This window comes from Seriola dumerili, unplaced genomic scaffold (assembly GCF_002260705.1).
Source record: "Seriola dumerili isolate Sdu_G_001 unplaced genomic scaffold, Sdu_1.0 BDQW01000409.1, whole genome shotgun sequence".
Classification (NCBI taxonomy): Eukaryota; Metazoa; Chordata; class Actinopteri; order Carangiformes; family Carangidae; genus Seriola; species Seriola dumerili.
The window spans coordinates 1,673,978-1,690,258 of record NW_019174664.1 but is presented as its reverse complement, the minus strand read 5'-3'; the positions used below and the strand labels follow the sequence as shown (position 1 = coordinate 1,690,258).

At 41.5% G+C, this 16,281-nt stretch overlaps 1 protein-coding gene across 1 annotated transcript in view; it reads right to left on the bottom strand.

Annotated features, from left to right (window-relative positions):
- Positions 1-16,281, bottom strand: part of eif4g3 (eukaryotic translation initiation factor 4 gamma 3) — a 48,402-nt gene that overhangs the window by 18,990 nt on the left and 13,131 nt on the right. The window contains exons 4-15 of the mRNA XM_022761389.1: positions 15,716-15,808; positions 14,439-14,471; positions 8,903-9,079; positions 8,259-8,370; positions 7,901-8,061; positions 7,064-7,189; positions 5,741-5,767; positions 5,530-5,683; positions 4,097-4,876; positions 3,195-3,283; positions 1,542-1,830; positions 1,189-1,313 (exon numbers count right to left, since the gene is read on the bottom strand). Coding sequence (XP_022617110.1) covers positions 1,189-1,313; positions 1,542-1,830; positions 3,195-3,283; positions 4,097-4,876; positions 5,530-5,683; positions 5,741-5,767; positions 7,064-7,189; positions 7,901-8,061; positions 8,259-8,370; positions 8,903-9,079; positions 14,439-14,471; positions 15,716-15,808 — 2,166 coding nt within the window. The remainder of the gene's footprint in view (positions 1-1,188; positions 1,314-1,541; positions 1,831-3,194; positions 3,284-4,096; positions 4,877-5,529; positions 5,684-5,740; positions 5,768-7,063; positions 7,190-7,900; positions 8,062-8,258; positions 8,371-8,902; positions 9,080-14,438; positions 14,472-15,715; positions 15,809-16,281) is intronic.

The following is a 16,281-nucleotide window of genomic DNA, read 5'->3' as shown; positions in this document are numbered from 1 at the left end:
TGACTTCCTCTCGACTCCTCTCCAGTGAGATTTCACTCTCTCCCACAGAGAATATGAGACTATGGGATTGTACCAATCAACTGTTCGCCGGTCTGGTTGTTCTTTTTGGAGAGGTGGGGGAGGGGCATGCACTCTTAACACTGCCAAGTGTGACATAATAGCAATGTGATTTTAATCAAAACAGCATTTCAGCAGGCCATATGCTCCACCCATACATATGTGGGGATCAGAGGAATGAACCAAACTCTCTGTGGTGTATCTTTGATCCAGTCCACACAATCTAACAAAGTAAAGCTACATCTAAAACACAGCCTGTTGCTATAAGCCGATAATGAAGGACAATGGTTCATTGAGAGGTGTATTCAAAATTAGGGGTGCATCTAAACATTATTTTCATTACTGCTTAGCTTATTTCTTGCTTATTTATCAGGTAATAGCTTCATTGCTTAACTTTACAAACTCAGAAAATAAATGCCAGAGCCTAAGGTATGGTTTTCAAATAGCTCACTTTGTTCAACTCACAGTCCAAAAGCCAATGGAACTGAATTTACAGTGATATGAAACAGCAAATCCTCACATTTGAGAAGCTGGAGTCGTTTTTGCTCCGTGACCAATCTACTCATCGTTACAGCTCTATTAAAAACTAAACTGAAATAATAATAATGCATTTCTGTTCACAGAGGCTGATACTGACATTGCGGCTAAAATGGATAAAAGTAGAGCTGAAACGATTAGTTGATCAATGGAAGTAAATCAGCAATAATTCTGATAATCAATTTAAATTACTTTTCATGCAAAACTTATTCTAGTGACTTCAATACCAGTCACTGATAGCACATTGAACTTATTTGGAATTTGAACTGATAATCAGAAGAAAAAAAAAAAACCCAAAAAAACCAGACACTTTATGATGTCTGGCTCTGTGATTATCAGATAAATTGATGATGGAAATAAAAATTAGTTGCAGTCCAAGACAACAGAGTCGGAAAATTCACTTGCAACTTTCCATTCTTAGAGCCACATTTAGGGACCTCCAAGGGCTGTTCCTTATCTGCTAAGAACACAGACTGTACATGACATTTCCATCCATCGATTTATCTACACTTGGCCGTCAGAGGTTTTCACAAAACAATCCTTTTGTCCAATGGCCTCTGAATGTGTGAGTTTGCAGGTCTATCTGTGACTTACCTTGTCCAGCACCACATCACTGATCGGTGGGAGACCCTCAGGCTTCTGTATGCAGGCAGGCATAAACTGGAAGCCCAACAGGAAGTCCCTGTCATACTGACGCTTCCCACTGGGCTCGGCCAGGTCTGGAGCACCGAGCAGGGTTTAAGAGGGAGGGAAGAAGAAACTAGCAATAAATATAGCAGCTTTATACACTGACAACGCCAAAGGGGAGAAACAGATATGCTCAAAATCTGGATTTCAGCACACAGAAATCATTGTGATTCTACTGAGAAAACATGTGAATTTTTCTACATTCAAGTTCTTCCTATGGTGACTTCAAACATCTGTCCAAAGAACAAGGTCTGTCTTACCCTCCATGTCCTGTGGAGCCCCTGTGGAGCTCTCCTTGTCTCCGGGGGTGGCTCCACTGTCGCTGCTCTCCGTCTCTGAGGTGTGGCCTGCTCCATTCCTCATGGGCTCAATCTCAGTCTCACCATTCTCCTCGGGGGCAGCGGGCTTTCTGTCAGCCTCTGGGCTGCTGGCAGGAGCTGCAGCAGGGGTGGAAGTGAAGACTGATGGTAGGGGCACAGGGCTGCTGCTCAGTGGAGCTGACTGCAGGGCCTGGTCTCCAGCGGGTTGATCCACTGGCCTCAGCTCATCCTTTGGGGAGGCAAGATTCGGTTTTCAGATCCACAATATTTGTCAGTAAGAATTATGCCCTGCATTAATATCATTGAGGAAGATAATAAATGATTAACAGCTCAGTGGTTGCAGTCATCTAGCTTTCTTTGAATGTCTTGTGGGGGATATAAAGTACAAAAGAGCTCTATAGGTAATTATATGACAGTCAATCACATTTTAAAACTACTAGCATCACGATTTATCTAAATTACACTGTCCTTTAATTATCGGTTAAGAGGCTGAAATGGATCGACACAAAGAGTGTAAAGTGGTAAAGGAAACAGAGATGAATGGATCAAAATTGGTGAAGGCAGGGGAAGGTATAGAAATGACTTGGAGATGATGAAATGCATGGAGGTCAGAATGCGAGGATTTTCTGTAGGTTTAGGTGATGAGGAACTACAGAAGACAGAAAAGGGGAAAAGCTGGAGCACAATAGGATTGTTCGAGTGGACGGCACCAAAGTTGCTCTTTAAAAACAGAAAAAAATCTTGCCAAAAGAAAAACAAACGTACTAATGTGAATATATTTGGAGTCCAAACTTAAGCCAAGTTTACTGTGTAATAAATACATTACATACATAAAGATGTTTTATTTTCTATCATATTTGACAATTAAAAGCAACAAATGCTCACATTTCAAGCTGAAACAGTAAATGTTTGGAACATTTCCTTAAAAAAAATACTTATTAATCAACTGTCAAAACATTTTCTGATTAGTTTTCTTTCAATTGAACAATTGACTTACTGTTGCAGCTCTAGTAAAGCTATACAACCTCTTGTTGTATAGACTACAAGAAGCCTTTTAGCAGTCTGTAGCACTGGTATTTAGTGGTGTGAACATTCTCCCACAGCTACAAACCCAGAACAAAACAATAAAAGAAAGGAAACGAGAACAGGACAGAGCTGATTTTACATAGAGTGAGCCTGGTGAGCCATGAAGATGATGGATAACTCCTTGCTCTCGTTCTCGGACAATAACAACACCCCAAAGTCATTTATGTCTGCTTCCCCAACCACACATGTGGAAACATTTTCCACTTGAACTATTGCCCACATTGTGCCTTTCCTCTTCTCTCTCTGTCTCGCTCCTGTGATACTTGGTAGTCATTTAAAAAAAAAAAAAAGCTCGTATCAAAATGCAATACCAAGCATTTGAAAAGGGTGACAAAATTGAAAAGTAGGTTAAGTGCATGTTTGTGTCAACAGACTTCTGCCATGAGACTATAAACAGACACAATTTGGAGTAGAACTGATATATACTTAGTAAGCAATGTAGTGTTTTCTTTCCCACTCTTTATCCTGCATTATGAAGAGAACAGGCCTTTTTTTTTTTTTTTTTACCTCATCCTCCTTTTGAGGTGTGTCTCCAGCAGAGATCCCTTCATTTGGTTTCCTCCAGGTCTTTGGTATAGCAGAAGCCGTCTGGTTTACTGCAGGACAACACAAACGCAGGAACGTGCAATCAGCCACAGCCAGTGAGCAAACAGCACAACCACAATAGATGTAAAAGTGAAATTTGTGTTAAAAAAAAATCAGTTTGTATAAGCAAACCTTACACCAAATATGATGAAAGCCAGAAAATGACATAAAATGCTTTAAAGTTATATACGTCTACATTGCCCTGATGTGCTAAACCTCACTCATCTCAGACCAAACTACAGCAAACAAACGTTATTTAGAAATATTATTTGACAGAGCAGAAAAAGAGGGATAAATGGAAAAAGTCAAACATACTCTGAGCTATTGAACTACTGGTTCATGTATGTCACCCAGAGTACATCCAGTCCCTCACAACTATGCGGAGCATTTTATAAAACAAACAAATGTTAAGAAAATACTGAATAGCATGTTTTTTTTCTGGCAAATAAAAACATTAAAATAATCTTCAAATTTAAAGATGATTCACATCATTTCCAGGATTTTCTGGATGCGTGGATTTTATTCTATCTGACTGTGCCTTTTGGGGGAATTAACTGTATCAGCATACTGTCTGCTAAGAGATTATCTGCAATGCGTGTTGTAAGGCTGTTCGTAAAAGTGTATCATAGGGCCACTTCATTTTGCAATTTAGGCATAATGCTATAAAAAATTAGCAGGCTCATAAAACAACCTCTCATTTAAGGCCGTCTCATCATCAAAAAAACTCACTCCAAAGAGTAATTTCTCTTCTGTTGCAGGTTTAAACTCATCAGTTACTGAAACAAACCATCGATGAATTTCACAGCTGCAACAGATATATATACCTGTAGTGGGACTCTTCCTGATGAGTGCTTGATGCTGGGACTCTGTTTTGCTATCAGTAATGCCACCATGTGCCTCTGTCCCTACTCTGGGGGCAAGGTCTTTAGTGTCTAAGGACTTGCTCGGCTCGTCAGCCTCTGTTGTGGCCTGCACTAGAGGCGGAAGGCCAGGGGGGAGCGTAACTGGCAAAGATGGGGCGGGGCTTGAGGTCAGGGTGACTGGCACCACAGCCACAGGTGCCATCGGGGCAAGCGCAGCAGCAATGGGAACCTCTGGTCTCATGTCAGAAGGCAAATTTTCAGAGGAGGTGGCCTCTCTGTAAGCAGGAGCAGAGGGCTGGGGCTGGAGTGCAGCAGGAGGCATAAGAGAAGGCTCATGAGCCGCGGTCTCTAGCTCAGTCCCGGACTCTGCAAGGCCGTTCAAAGCCTTGGGGGCTGGTGCAGGCAAGGCAGCCAGAGTTCTTGGGGCGTCTGAAAGAGGCTTGTCTGTGTTGGGAGTCTGCGATGGCGTCGAAGAGGGTTTCTGCTCCCCGACTGTGGACGAGGGAGAAGAGGCTGAAGCAGCAGACTCCCTGGCTGAGGGACGTTCACTGGCGTTGGCCGCTGTAGGTGGGGGAGTGACGGGGGTGGTCGTCGAGGCGGGGAAGGGAAGCTCTTGTTCAACAGCAGAAGTGGGCTCAGTTACAGGTGTGTTGGCCTCCAGTCTCTCCACAGGGGCTTCAGGCTGCACAAGCCCAGGTGAGGAAGACTTCTGGACAACTGGCTCCAGTTTTGGCGTATCATCTGGAAGGAGGAAGAGTACAGATAAATACATGTCTTCAGTAAAATATCAAGAACACTAAATAAAAACAAACAACAAATAAACACTGTAGGTTGTAATAAGTTCAACTCCAAGTTCACGATTGTGTCAGCCCCAGGGTCAACAAACCAGACAGAAAAGTGTTTCCAACATTTGCATGGAGGTAAAAAATAAACTTTTACACAGAGAAGTTATAAAAAAAAAAGATGAAAGATAAAGGTTTTCCGAGAAGTGCTAGTAAAATGTTCCAGCTACATACTAGACAAGCAGGGAAACATGCTGACACCACACTCTTGATTTGTAAGTGAAATGAAAGTGAAAGCATTTGTTATGAAGCAACTTCTGGGGGAAACAAAAGTGATTCATAAAATGCTTGGAGATCAGTGTTTTTTGCAAAAGATGATTTGGTGGAGGGTTACTGGGGTTGCCGCTCCATGGAGTGGGGGCAATAAAACTAAAGATTACATTGCCTGACATGGGAGGCAATGATACAGCAGTAAAACAAGCCAGTATTTAGTTTAATTCAAATGATACGTTTTTATAATTTCAACATAACACTAGGGTTAAAATCGAGTGGCTTCTCGTTAAGAGCTGTGGTTGAAGTTTAAAAAAAAATGGCGAGGGTGTTGGGGCAGACCTGGCCCTGGTTTGGTGTCTGAAGCCCCTGTTGTCAACGGCTGCTGTGGCTGCTGTGGCTGTTGGGGCTGTGGGGGCTCCAACGTGTAGCCTCCAGGTTGGGCCTGCTGAGGCTGAGGCTGAGGCTGAGGCTGAGGCTGAGGCTGCGACTGCGCCTGCGCCTGCGACTGCGACTTCGGCGGCTGCTGCTGCTGCTGCTGCTGCTGCTGCTCTGGAGTCTGGCTGCTGCTCAGCTGCTGCTGTGATTTGAGGTAGAAAATGTGAGGATAATGAGGGTGCGGCCATAAAAACTAGCAACACAGAAAACCAGAAAGACAGGCACAGAGATGAAAGGCAAGCGCGCATACAAACAAATAAACAAACAAGCCCAAATGCAGGATTAAGCAGAAATTATGAGTCCAATGGGGCATGGTTAGATTAAGAGGACAGCAATGGAGGACAAGACAGGAGGAACAAGACAGAGAATGAAGATCAATGTGGGAAGAATGACGGGAGGAGGGGAACGGCTCAGAACAATGCAGAGTAAAGGACAGAGAAAAGGGGGATATATACATAAAGAAATGAAATCAAAGGGGCACAAAAAGACAGAAAAAGAGAGGAAAGACACTGTTAACATCCACAGAAGGACACAAGGAGGAAGAAGTCACAACATCCCTCTTCAGAATCCAGGAAAGTTTTCTAGTTTGGCCTTGGTTCCTTTCATTTATTAAAATGTGCCAGTGGCATTAGTACGGTGTTGGTCAGCATCAATATGATGACCCCGTGGCCTGCTGGGTCCCATTCTATCCATCTGATTTGGGACTGCAATACCAGTGCTGGTGGTACTCATGATTCCAAGGACTGGGATTGAGAACCGATGCCTTACCACCTTTACTTCTAGGCAAAGCTCTTGCCCCAAGAGGAACACTAAATTATTTGTTTTAAAGAGCAGAGCTGATAGGTAAGAGGACCAGAGTGGATTCTGTAGAAGGAGTAGGAGTATACAGACAGTGCTTATGCAATCTACTGTAAAAGATAGTGAGTGAATAGAAACAGTGATAGGAGGGAAGCACGTGTAAGATTAAAACAGCTGTTGACAAGCTTAAAGTGGATTATTATACTATGATAAAGTAGTAGTAGTAGTTCTATTTTTTTTAACAAGTCATGCCCCCCAACTGCATGTCTGAACATGTGGTGTGTAATGATCATGATAAAAATTATTCTTTTTTTTGTTATTATCTGAATCTATAAGTCTTCATGACCATAATGTTCCCAAGAACTTAGGACCTGTGTACCCGAAAAACATAAATTCTCAACCACATTTATAAAACCACAAACAAAAGTGCTAATGATGATGTCAATACGTCCTGTAAACAACAGGAATGTACCATTTCGCACTCAAAGCCATCATGAATTTCTTATGAAAGAGCGAGACGGCCGGATAAGAGACGTGTCTCCTCTCCTCGGCTACAGCTCCAGTCTAATCAGCTGCTCCTAATGCTACACTACCTTGACTGGAAATACTGTAGGTGAGTGAGTGTGTGAGAGAGCCATACCTGTGGTGGGGTGGGGGTAGAGGAGGGGGGACCGACAGGAGGCGTTGAATTCCTGCTCCCTGAACCCCCTGCCATGATCTCCTCTGTGATATCCCTGCCACCCTGATTGGGGTCACGGATACGGATCTGGGAGGACAATGGCGCAAAAAAACAGACCTCACTAAAGCACCCAAGTCTTTGAAGGACGCTGCCTTAGCCACATGTTTGTGAACATTTTCCAACAGTCACATTACACACCGCTACAAACTGATAATGACGCACAGAGCAACAAAAAGAAGGATTTTTTTCAGCAGCGGGGGGAGCCACTCCCTCCCAGGCAAAGTTTGCAGACTCAACTGAAGAAGAAAATTACTTTTTTTGGAAGGAGCACTTGTACTCCTAAATTGAATAATCTAGGATCGAATAAAGAATTTCAGGGGTGCAATGAAAATGTATCAAATAAGATGTTTTTCTATAATAAAGGGTTATGATTGAATACCAATTTTTTTTTCTTTCTGGATCTATTTAATAATTGTGTAATACTGACAGCCAAGTTTAATTTAAACCTGACATCAAGTCACAGACTGAATTAACATTAATTAGTGAGAGAGCTGATCTGACTAACCACCGAAAGCAATGCCCAGCAAGATGCGAAGCTGCAGCTGATGTTTTCTACACTGGTTTGCTAACGATTATTAGCATCAGAGCTCAGTGAACCTGTGAATCTTTCCAACCTCAGTGTACAAAACTCAGTCAGTCACCGTTTCACGCTTAATATTTCACTGTTACTTGCCAATTTTCACTGGCTTATGCAATGGGAAAGCTGAAAAAAAACTGACAAACTACTAAGATACTCACTGTTTTCTTCTCACGCTTGGCTGGTGGAGGTTGCTGTGGTGTAGGCACTATGATGGAGGGTGAGGGGGAATACATAGAGTGTCCTGGGTAATAGGGTGGACCAGCTGTGGGAACGGGAGCAGGGACAGAGGGTGAGACAGGTGGGTGGTACCTGAGGGGATCTGTATGAATTTGTGAGAAAAGAAAAACAAAACAGAAGAAAAGAGGATTTAGTAAAACACAGTTAGGCTCCCTGCTCTGAGGGAACACAAGGCTGACAGTTAGTGTGTATTTGTGCTACTATATGGTGAAAATTCAGATTATAAATGTGATGTAAGAATAGTGCTGGATGTGCATTTGTGTTGGACTAATGACTCACGATATGGGGCAGGGTAGTCCCCTGGCCCTGGACCAGTATAGAAGGGGCCAGACCCTGGAGGCTGTACAGAATACTGCTGAGGAGGTCCTACATAGGGCGTACTGTGGCGAAACTGCAAGTAAGGAGGACAGGGAGATACATATTATCACATCATCAGCAAGGACACGATAGATATTGTACAAATTTCATTTAAAAAATTGCACACTTGATTTTTTTTTCAAACATTCAAATTTTATTTAAGGGATTTTGATCGTCCTTTGGTGAGAATTAGACTTTTAAATTCTGCCTGGACCAGTGTTATGACCTGGATTTCTAGTAATCAGTTAAATCTAATCAATACCAGCTGCAACCCAAGAACATTTTCTCTGGAGTCATTCAGCACAAAAACAAAATGATCACAGCTGCAGTTGAAAATGTGAAACTGAAATACCTTTAATTTCCACATAAGAAAAAGGGTTAAAGATAATGTTTAATGTTCTCTGTTTTGGCTGCAGATACATATCTAATATGCAGACATGAGAGTGGTATCGGGAAAATATTTTTTACTCAATTTCCATATCACACATAACTATATCTGGACCTGCTATATTAAAGTAAAGACTTTAACTGTAATTTTAAGACTCAGTTCAGTGTGTTTGTCTCACCGGTGGGATGTAGTACTGGGCCTGCGGGGAAGGGAAAGGCATGGGTGCCATGGTCATCATGATTGGTTGATTAGTGGGGTAGACAGCCGCTGTGGGAGTCTGCGAGCCTGGCCGTATGGAGGGTGTGTTCGTCGGGATGGTGGGCCTCGCAGTCTGCATCTGAGTCCTCTGGAAAAACTGAAGGTAGCATGTGAGAGAAACACAGAGAGACAACAAAAGACATTAAAGCACTATCACAGAGGTAGCAGTCTCATTTCTGCATGCTGCCATGCTTTATCTAAAATACAAACAAGCACAGTTTTACAGATGTCTTCTCCACATGGACAAATTTCTCACAATGAGACAGCCCTGGTTTTTTATCAGCAGCTGAAAAAAAAAAGAAAAAAGAAAAGAGGCCCAGCACCACAAATTTTTCTGAACTCTCATCATTGCTACCGAACATCACATTTCAGCCAGGAGGAGCAAGGAGAAACTGCTAAATGATTTTCTGGCAGATGTGTATACCTTTATACTACCTTTTTATGCTTCAATAAAACAACCCATAACCTCCATGAATTACTTTACTAAACCTCTGTAATTTGGGTTTTATATGGTAATTATAATGCTATGAATCAGATGAATGCCATCTCCAAAGTAGGGAGCAGAAATCTGTATTCAAACATTTCCCCTACAATAATATTATCAGCTAAACAAAAGCCTTAAAAAGCATGATTAAGTCATTCATATGAAGCTAAATGTTCAATACAAGAGAGACATGGCACATAAATATAATCAGTGCACTGCATAGTGGACTGTCTCATTTCTCCATTCAATTTTTTTTCCAATTAAAGATGCCTGAACAAGATTGTGACCCTGATAGAGGTGTGAGGAAGGGGCACATTAAAAATAATTGAAGTGGTGGATCACGTAGGTTTAGGTTTACAGAGGTTTCCTTAACTGAATGGAGTCTGGCTACATAACTCTGCTGTCAAGGGACCTTGGTGGTATCTTGACCTGATTTTTTTTTTTTTTTTAACACCATGGCAACTTATAGTTAGGAACAAAAGAGTGAAGAATAAGGGTATATTTGCATTAAAAGATGTTAACAACAGCAGATTTTTCTACACTTTTATTTGGTGCTTGTTTTGTTAACTGTTTAACCTTTTTTCTTCTCTTTACTTCAGTAAATTAAGATTTTAACCACTAGTTTAAGTTTTCATTTTCATTAATGGAACTCCAGTATGGATCGACTTGACGCACTGACATATCCTTTAGGTGATGTAAACCTGATGCCACTTGCTGCCAAGGCAAATAGACATGGAACAACATCAACTAAAATTTGGAATGGTAGTTTAATGTAGTTTGTCTGTGGGTTTTCATGTCTTTAATTTTGATGATTAACATTTAAGTATTCATAAAGAGAAACTAACACATTTTCCTAGACTTTGATAAGCAACAAAGGACTCTGGAGTGCTTTTGTAAATAAGCTGCAGACCAGACTCCACAGCTGTAAAAAATAAAAGCTTTTGGACTGCTGAATGGCTTCAAATACTTCTTTTTGTGCCTGAGCAACTTGGCTAACCTTGCAGTTGGACTCAAAGTGACACATGGCATGTTTGTGTTCATCAGGCAGCAATATGTCCTTTTCTTCTGCTTCACAGAGCACTGAAAGTGTGGGAAATATACTGTAGTGACTGCAGCTACAATGACTTCTATCAAGCAATCAATCACTTCAAAGTTTAATGTTTGACGGGCTTTGTGTTTTTCGACAGCACATAAAATTTAAGGCAGGAATCTCTGTGTGCCGGGTCTGAAGAAGGACCACTACCAACAGCTGTGACCGCCTTCCAAACAACCAGGGCTAAGGTTGGGAATACCAAACCACAGTCACAGTGTGCTCCAGTGAAGGAGAGCAGAATAAACAATGCTGTAAAAACCATCTAAAAATACCCCGGAGGGAAATCACCTCTAACATAATAAATCAGGTTCAATGCCTTTATTGTAAACAGCCCTGCTGTTATCTCGGAAATGACCAGGAAACTGTTCATTACCAGCTACCAGAAGACAGTCTCAGTAAAAATCGCTGACATAGCAAGAAATATGAGTCAACAGACAAAACAACTTTTCAACACTGTCTGGTTTGGTAACTTAGGCTTAAAGCAATCACTGAAAAATTAAGTGCACTCTAAAACAATATCTAAGCCCAATTGGCATCAATAAAATAACATTAAAAATTACATATTTCCAACGGGTAGCAAACACTTGATCACATGGACATAAAAAGAAACTAAAAAAACACTTATTTGGGGGAGTAATATACAGTATCTCTTTCATTCTGCATGCTGTTCATCAAATTGTGCAAGATCATTAAAGATGAGTAATGGATGGAGAAAAAATTACAAATTATGAACTGAAAAGTCCAGTAATGATCCTCTACAGGATAAAAGACATGACATAGGGATAAAATGATGATAAATGGCCTCTCTACTGAGCATACAATGTAGTGAAAATGAGGGGGTGTAAAGGGTTAGAAGTTAGGAGGGATGGGATCATTTCAAGGATGATCCTCATCATGCCATGCAGGTCTGAGAGACTTTGAACACAGAGTTAAATGTTACCTGGATGGGCCTGAATCCTCCCTTGAGTATTGAAAGCAGGAAAAAGAGAAAAGCCAGTGGGAGACTGTACTGGTGAGACTGAAGCCCCAATACAACAACAAGCATCATTCACCAAACACACATGAAGGCAGGAGACTATTCAATTAGTTCCATCTACCTAAGAAAGTAACTGGTCCTGAGCAACTCGATCGAAAAAACAAAACAAAAAAACAAACAACTCCATACAATGTAAAAGAAAGTCAGAGTGAGAGCTGGTTTATCGGTGAGTGGGTGGTAGAGTGGAAGAAACTGAAAAGTCACAGTCAAAATGTCACATCAGCATTTGACTTTTGGTCATGTGCCACCCTAACATAACATGCACACATACCCATATGCACAAACCTCTCTCATCCAAACAAGAGGCGTTTCTTCTCTCTAACTGTGCAGCATGTCTGTCGACCAGTCTACCTCTTGTTTTGCCAAATTGGCGTTTCCCAGCCCCAACGGGAGCTGGCTGTCACCTGCGCCGCTGACTTAGCAACAGACAAGATGTTAAGAGGTGCAGGCCAGGGTGAGTTACAGACATCTCCTATCTTAGGAAACTGATAGGTGTCACCTCACTGCCCTGGTATCTGGTCTTTTGCTTGTACAATATTTATGGCAAAGAAAATTACAGTGTTTAGTGAAAACCCCTTTGTCTCCTTTTGTGGGTTGATGTTTTTACTGTATAGCAGAGAAATAACTCAGACTGATGCTGTTGCCAGAGTGGCCCAATAATTCCTGTCACTTGAAACAAACAAGGTCTCCTACTGCATTGAAGCTTTAGTGTTGTCCCTGGCTTTGGATAAAAGCGTCTGCCAAATGAGTAAATGAAATGAAATGAACTGCTAACACCCTGTAGGGTTTAAGTTAAGGTGGAAATGCTTACAAAAATGTATTCTAAGGTTTTACTATTGCATGACATTTCCACTATTCAAAGCCAACAAAGTGGACACACTCATGAGTGAAATTAAGATTAATAGGGTAATTTACACTCTGAAGAGCTCTCTGGAGGAAGCAACAGTCATTTGTTTTCGTGGTAACTGTAATTTCCACTGGCTTTGACCTTTTGATTAACATACACACACACACACACACGCGCGCGCACACACACACACACACACGCACACACACAAGCCGTGTCTGAAATCCAAATAAGTCAGTTACACTGATAAGTGGGGAAATAAAAACGAAATAATGATGGCGCTTGTTTGAAGGCAGACTTACGTTTTTGGCCAAATGAATTAATTTTCTGATCTCCATGCACCCTTTTACTGTGCATTGAGTGTGTTTCAGGAAGACAATGGCGGTTTTCTCTGTCGGTATGAAAGGCCACTGTTCAGCTACATCTGCTTTCTGACTCCACTTCCGTGGTGGCACAAGAGATCCCAGCGCCAGTTTGTGACAGCCAGAGAATGCCAGCAAACACACCCGACACACTTTGACACTATACTATTAATAGTCTGTTGAAAATTTGTCCACACAGAAGCATCCAGAAGATGAGGATGTTAGACAACAAGTCATACAGGGCCCATCGAGGGGATCAAGGGTGTGAATAACATCAATCTCAAGAGCAGGCATCTGTATGAATCATTACAGCATGAATCAACACACACAAAGATAACAGGAAGTCACATGGACTGAGTGTCAGCACGTTGACACGTCCAAGACTCTTAGCATCCACAAGGTGATATAGCACAACAACAACAACAACAACAACAACATCATCCTAAATACACTACCAGACATGAACACATTAACTTGCCCCTCATAATCTAATGACACTGGTTCGCACAGTGTCAGCTGTCTAACAGGATTCAGAATGTAATTTACACAAATGTCAGCCATGAACACAGACAAACACTGGAACTGGTCCACACAGTTGTTCCTGCCTCTTCCCTTGACTACAGCGTAACATGACGACCACTGTCTTCTATTCCTTATAATTTTATCTTCTTATTCTGTGAAAATGAACTATTACCCCTTAATTATAGAAATTTTCAATTAGCAATGAGAAATTATCAGCATTTAAAGACAAAATGCTTACAGTCATTTGTGTCCATCTAAAATATGACTTATATTTGTGGTTATGAAGAAATTTAGACCATAAAGCTCCCTCCCCAAACAACAATTAAACAGTCAATTTAATTACAGTACCTTGGTGTAATTACTAGAAATAAATGAGAAACCATGGTCTCAAGACGGTGTTGACACTGAAAAAAGTTGGACAGATTTAGCTACGCATGCACAAAAATAACAATGTCCCTATTTCTATTTTCAGGCGTAAAACAATTCAGCAACATATTATGGAAGACCAGTGCTGACAGCATGTAATGTCTCTTCTTTGCTTTATCGAAACAACATTCTGCTGCACGTAAGGGCCTTTCTGCGTGTCCACCACGACTGGCACACCACCTTATCAATGGCTGTTCAGCTGATTGAGTGTGTTAAGATGCAACTGCAACACAGCCCCCATACTCTAACAGTTGGCTTATTATTCCCTTTTTTTGGTTTACAACTACAGACTGACTAGTTCCTGTACTCAAGCATAGAATACACAACATTGATCAGCGTGTGTGTGTGTGTGTGTGAAAATGTGAGACAACATGAAGTGAGGGTTCAATCCAATCAAGGACAAGGTTCTGTCATGTAAAAATCACACCCTTCAGGAAGCAGCTCTGTGCATCCAGCTGGATATCTTGATTAAGTAGCAGCAACACTCAAAAAAACCCATGATAATCAAAACCTCTTCAGCTGTATCCATGACACTTGTCAGTGTTCAAAGAGACTTTTTTTAAGGAACAGCGGATGCCCCACGAACAGCCCTTGGCCAGCAGGTACCAACAAACTGTTTGATGATGATGATGATGATGATGATGCGAAATGGGGAGCAGGAGGGGTGTTCAGCGGGAGTAAATTACCTGATGGTGGGTTGGTCGAGGGCCCGTAGCAAACTGGTGGGGGAGGGAGGAGAGGTCCAGCAAGGAGATTGAAGCAGTGATGGCAAAGCGGGGAGAAGGAAAGAGCATAAGAGAGACACAGAGATAAGATGAGTGATGGAGGCAGATGCTTGAAAATACAGTACAAAACCACAGAGCAACAAAGCTTTAATAGATACACGATGCAGCACACAGACCAGAGTCAAATTGTGCATTTGCAAATAGTTGCTTGTAATTTTCACTTTAAGTACCAGACAGACTGGATTTACAGGACAATGTAGATATTATAATTCCACATTTTTAAAGGAATTAAAATAATTTCCAGTGTCCTATGTGGCAAACGTTACCATTGTATCCACAGTTTAAAACAAGACTTCCTGTATATGTAAATGCGATTTCACTGAGGGCTGGTTAGTCTTGATCTCATGATGGGGAATAGGCAGGAGCCAGGAAAGATTAATAAATGATGTTAACAAGTGTATGTAGACCGAGAATCCTGGAGAAGTCGATATAATATTTGGATACTTCTTACTAGGCTAGTTGTGATGGGAGATTTTTCACAAAAGGTGTTAACTTGTTACTCATCTTAAAATTGCTTTGCTTAGGCCACACTAGACAATACAAGAACAGCTGGTAGTAAGCCCAGTATTAAACCTAAATTAACCCCCTGACTAATAGAAATGAGGTAAATTTCCACCACATCTGATGTTTGAGGAAGGTCCAGATTCTTCATTAGTTGCCCTAACAATTACTGATCTGGCTGTCAGAGGGTAATCTGACAAAAATCTCTTCATCTTCTAATCCATATCTTCCAGCACTACCCTGGAGACTAATTAAAACCCTTTCTTCTGCAGCCAAAGGCTATTTATTATTGAGGCTTTCACCGTTTTCACTGTCATTAATTATAGGCTACATGTTTGTGACTGAATGTACAGGGCTTTCCAGACGGAAGTTAAATGACGGAAGAGATGAATGGTAGAAAATTACATCAGTGTAAACTGTCATGTACGCCACCAATGACACAGTGCCACCACCCACAATTAGACTCTGAGGAGACAAATAAGGAGACTTTATTAAATAAATACTATGTTAAATTGCTTCACTGACATGAGCGGCTTGGTGTAGCTTCTTAAACATAAAAACGCTCCATCATTGATTCAATGAAACCCTAACTTTCAATAAGAGCCACAGTAAACCACAAACTGTTTGGGTTCTCTGAGGCGTGCGAGCTGTAAATCTAAGACCAGAGGGACACTCACCGGACGACTCTGTGGCTGTGCATTTATTGGCTGTGTCTGGGGAGAATACACTAGAGGGGCGGAGCCAGCATTTTGTCCAGGGTTGTACGGAGACTGTCAGAAAAAGAAATGGAAAGATGGACAGAGAAGAAGAAGGTTTGTTACATACTGGCCACGAGCCGTGCAGCAATCAGTCATTGGTCATTTCATTGAGACATTTCACACATTAAAGGACTAACTGCGACATTCGTTAACAACACACCAGACATCACAACACTAACTTACTTTGGATGCTGCTAGGAGAAAATGTTTTCGATTGGGGTTTATGTACTGCGCAAAGATAATTGGAACCCTCAAGGACTGCAAATCCTGTGTTCCTTTATTCTTCATCTCGTGTGCAGTGGGGCTCGGCAGAGGTGGGTTTATACAGATACTTACTCTTACTCTTCCTCAAGCTGCTGCTGGTATGGTTGTGATAATTTCAGTTTGTGCTGGCTGACTATTTATAGAAGGATGGGAAGAGACTAAAACTGCTTTAGGGTGAGGCAGTGGGCCATTAGGCTATAATGGTAAAGGGGAACATCTAG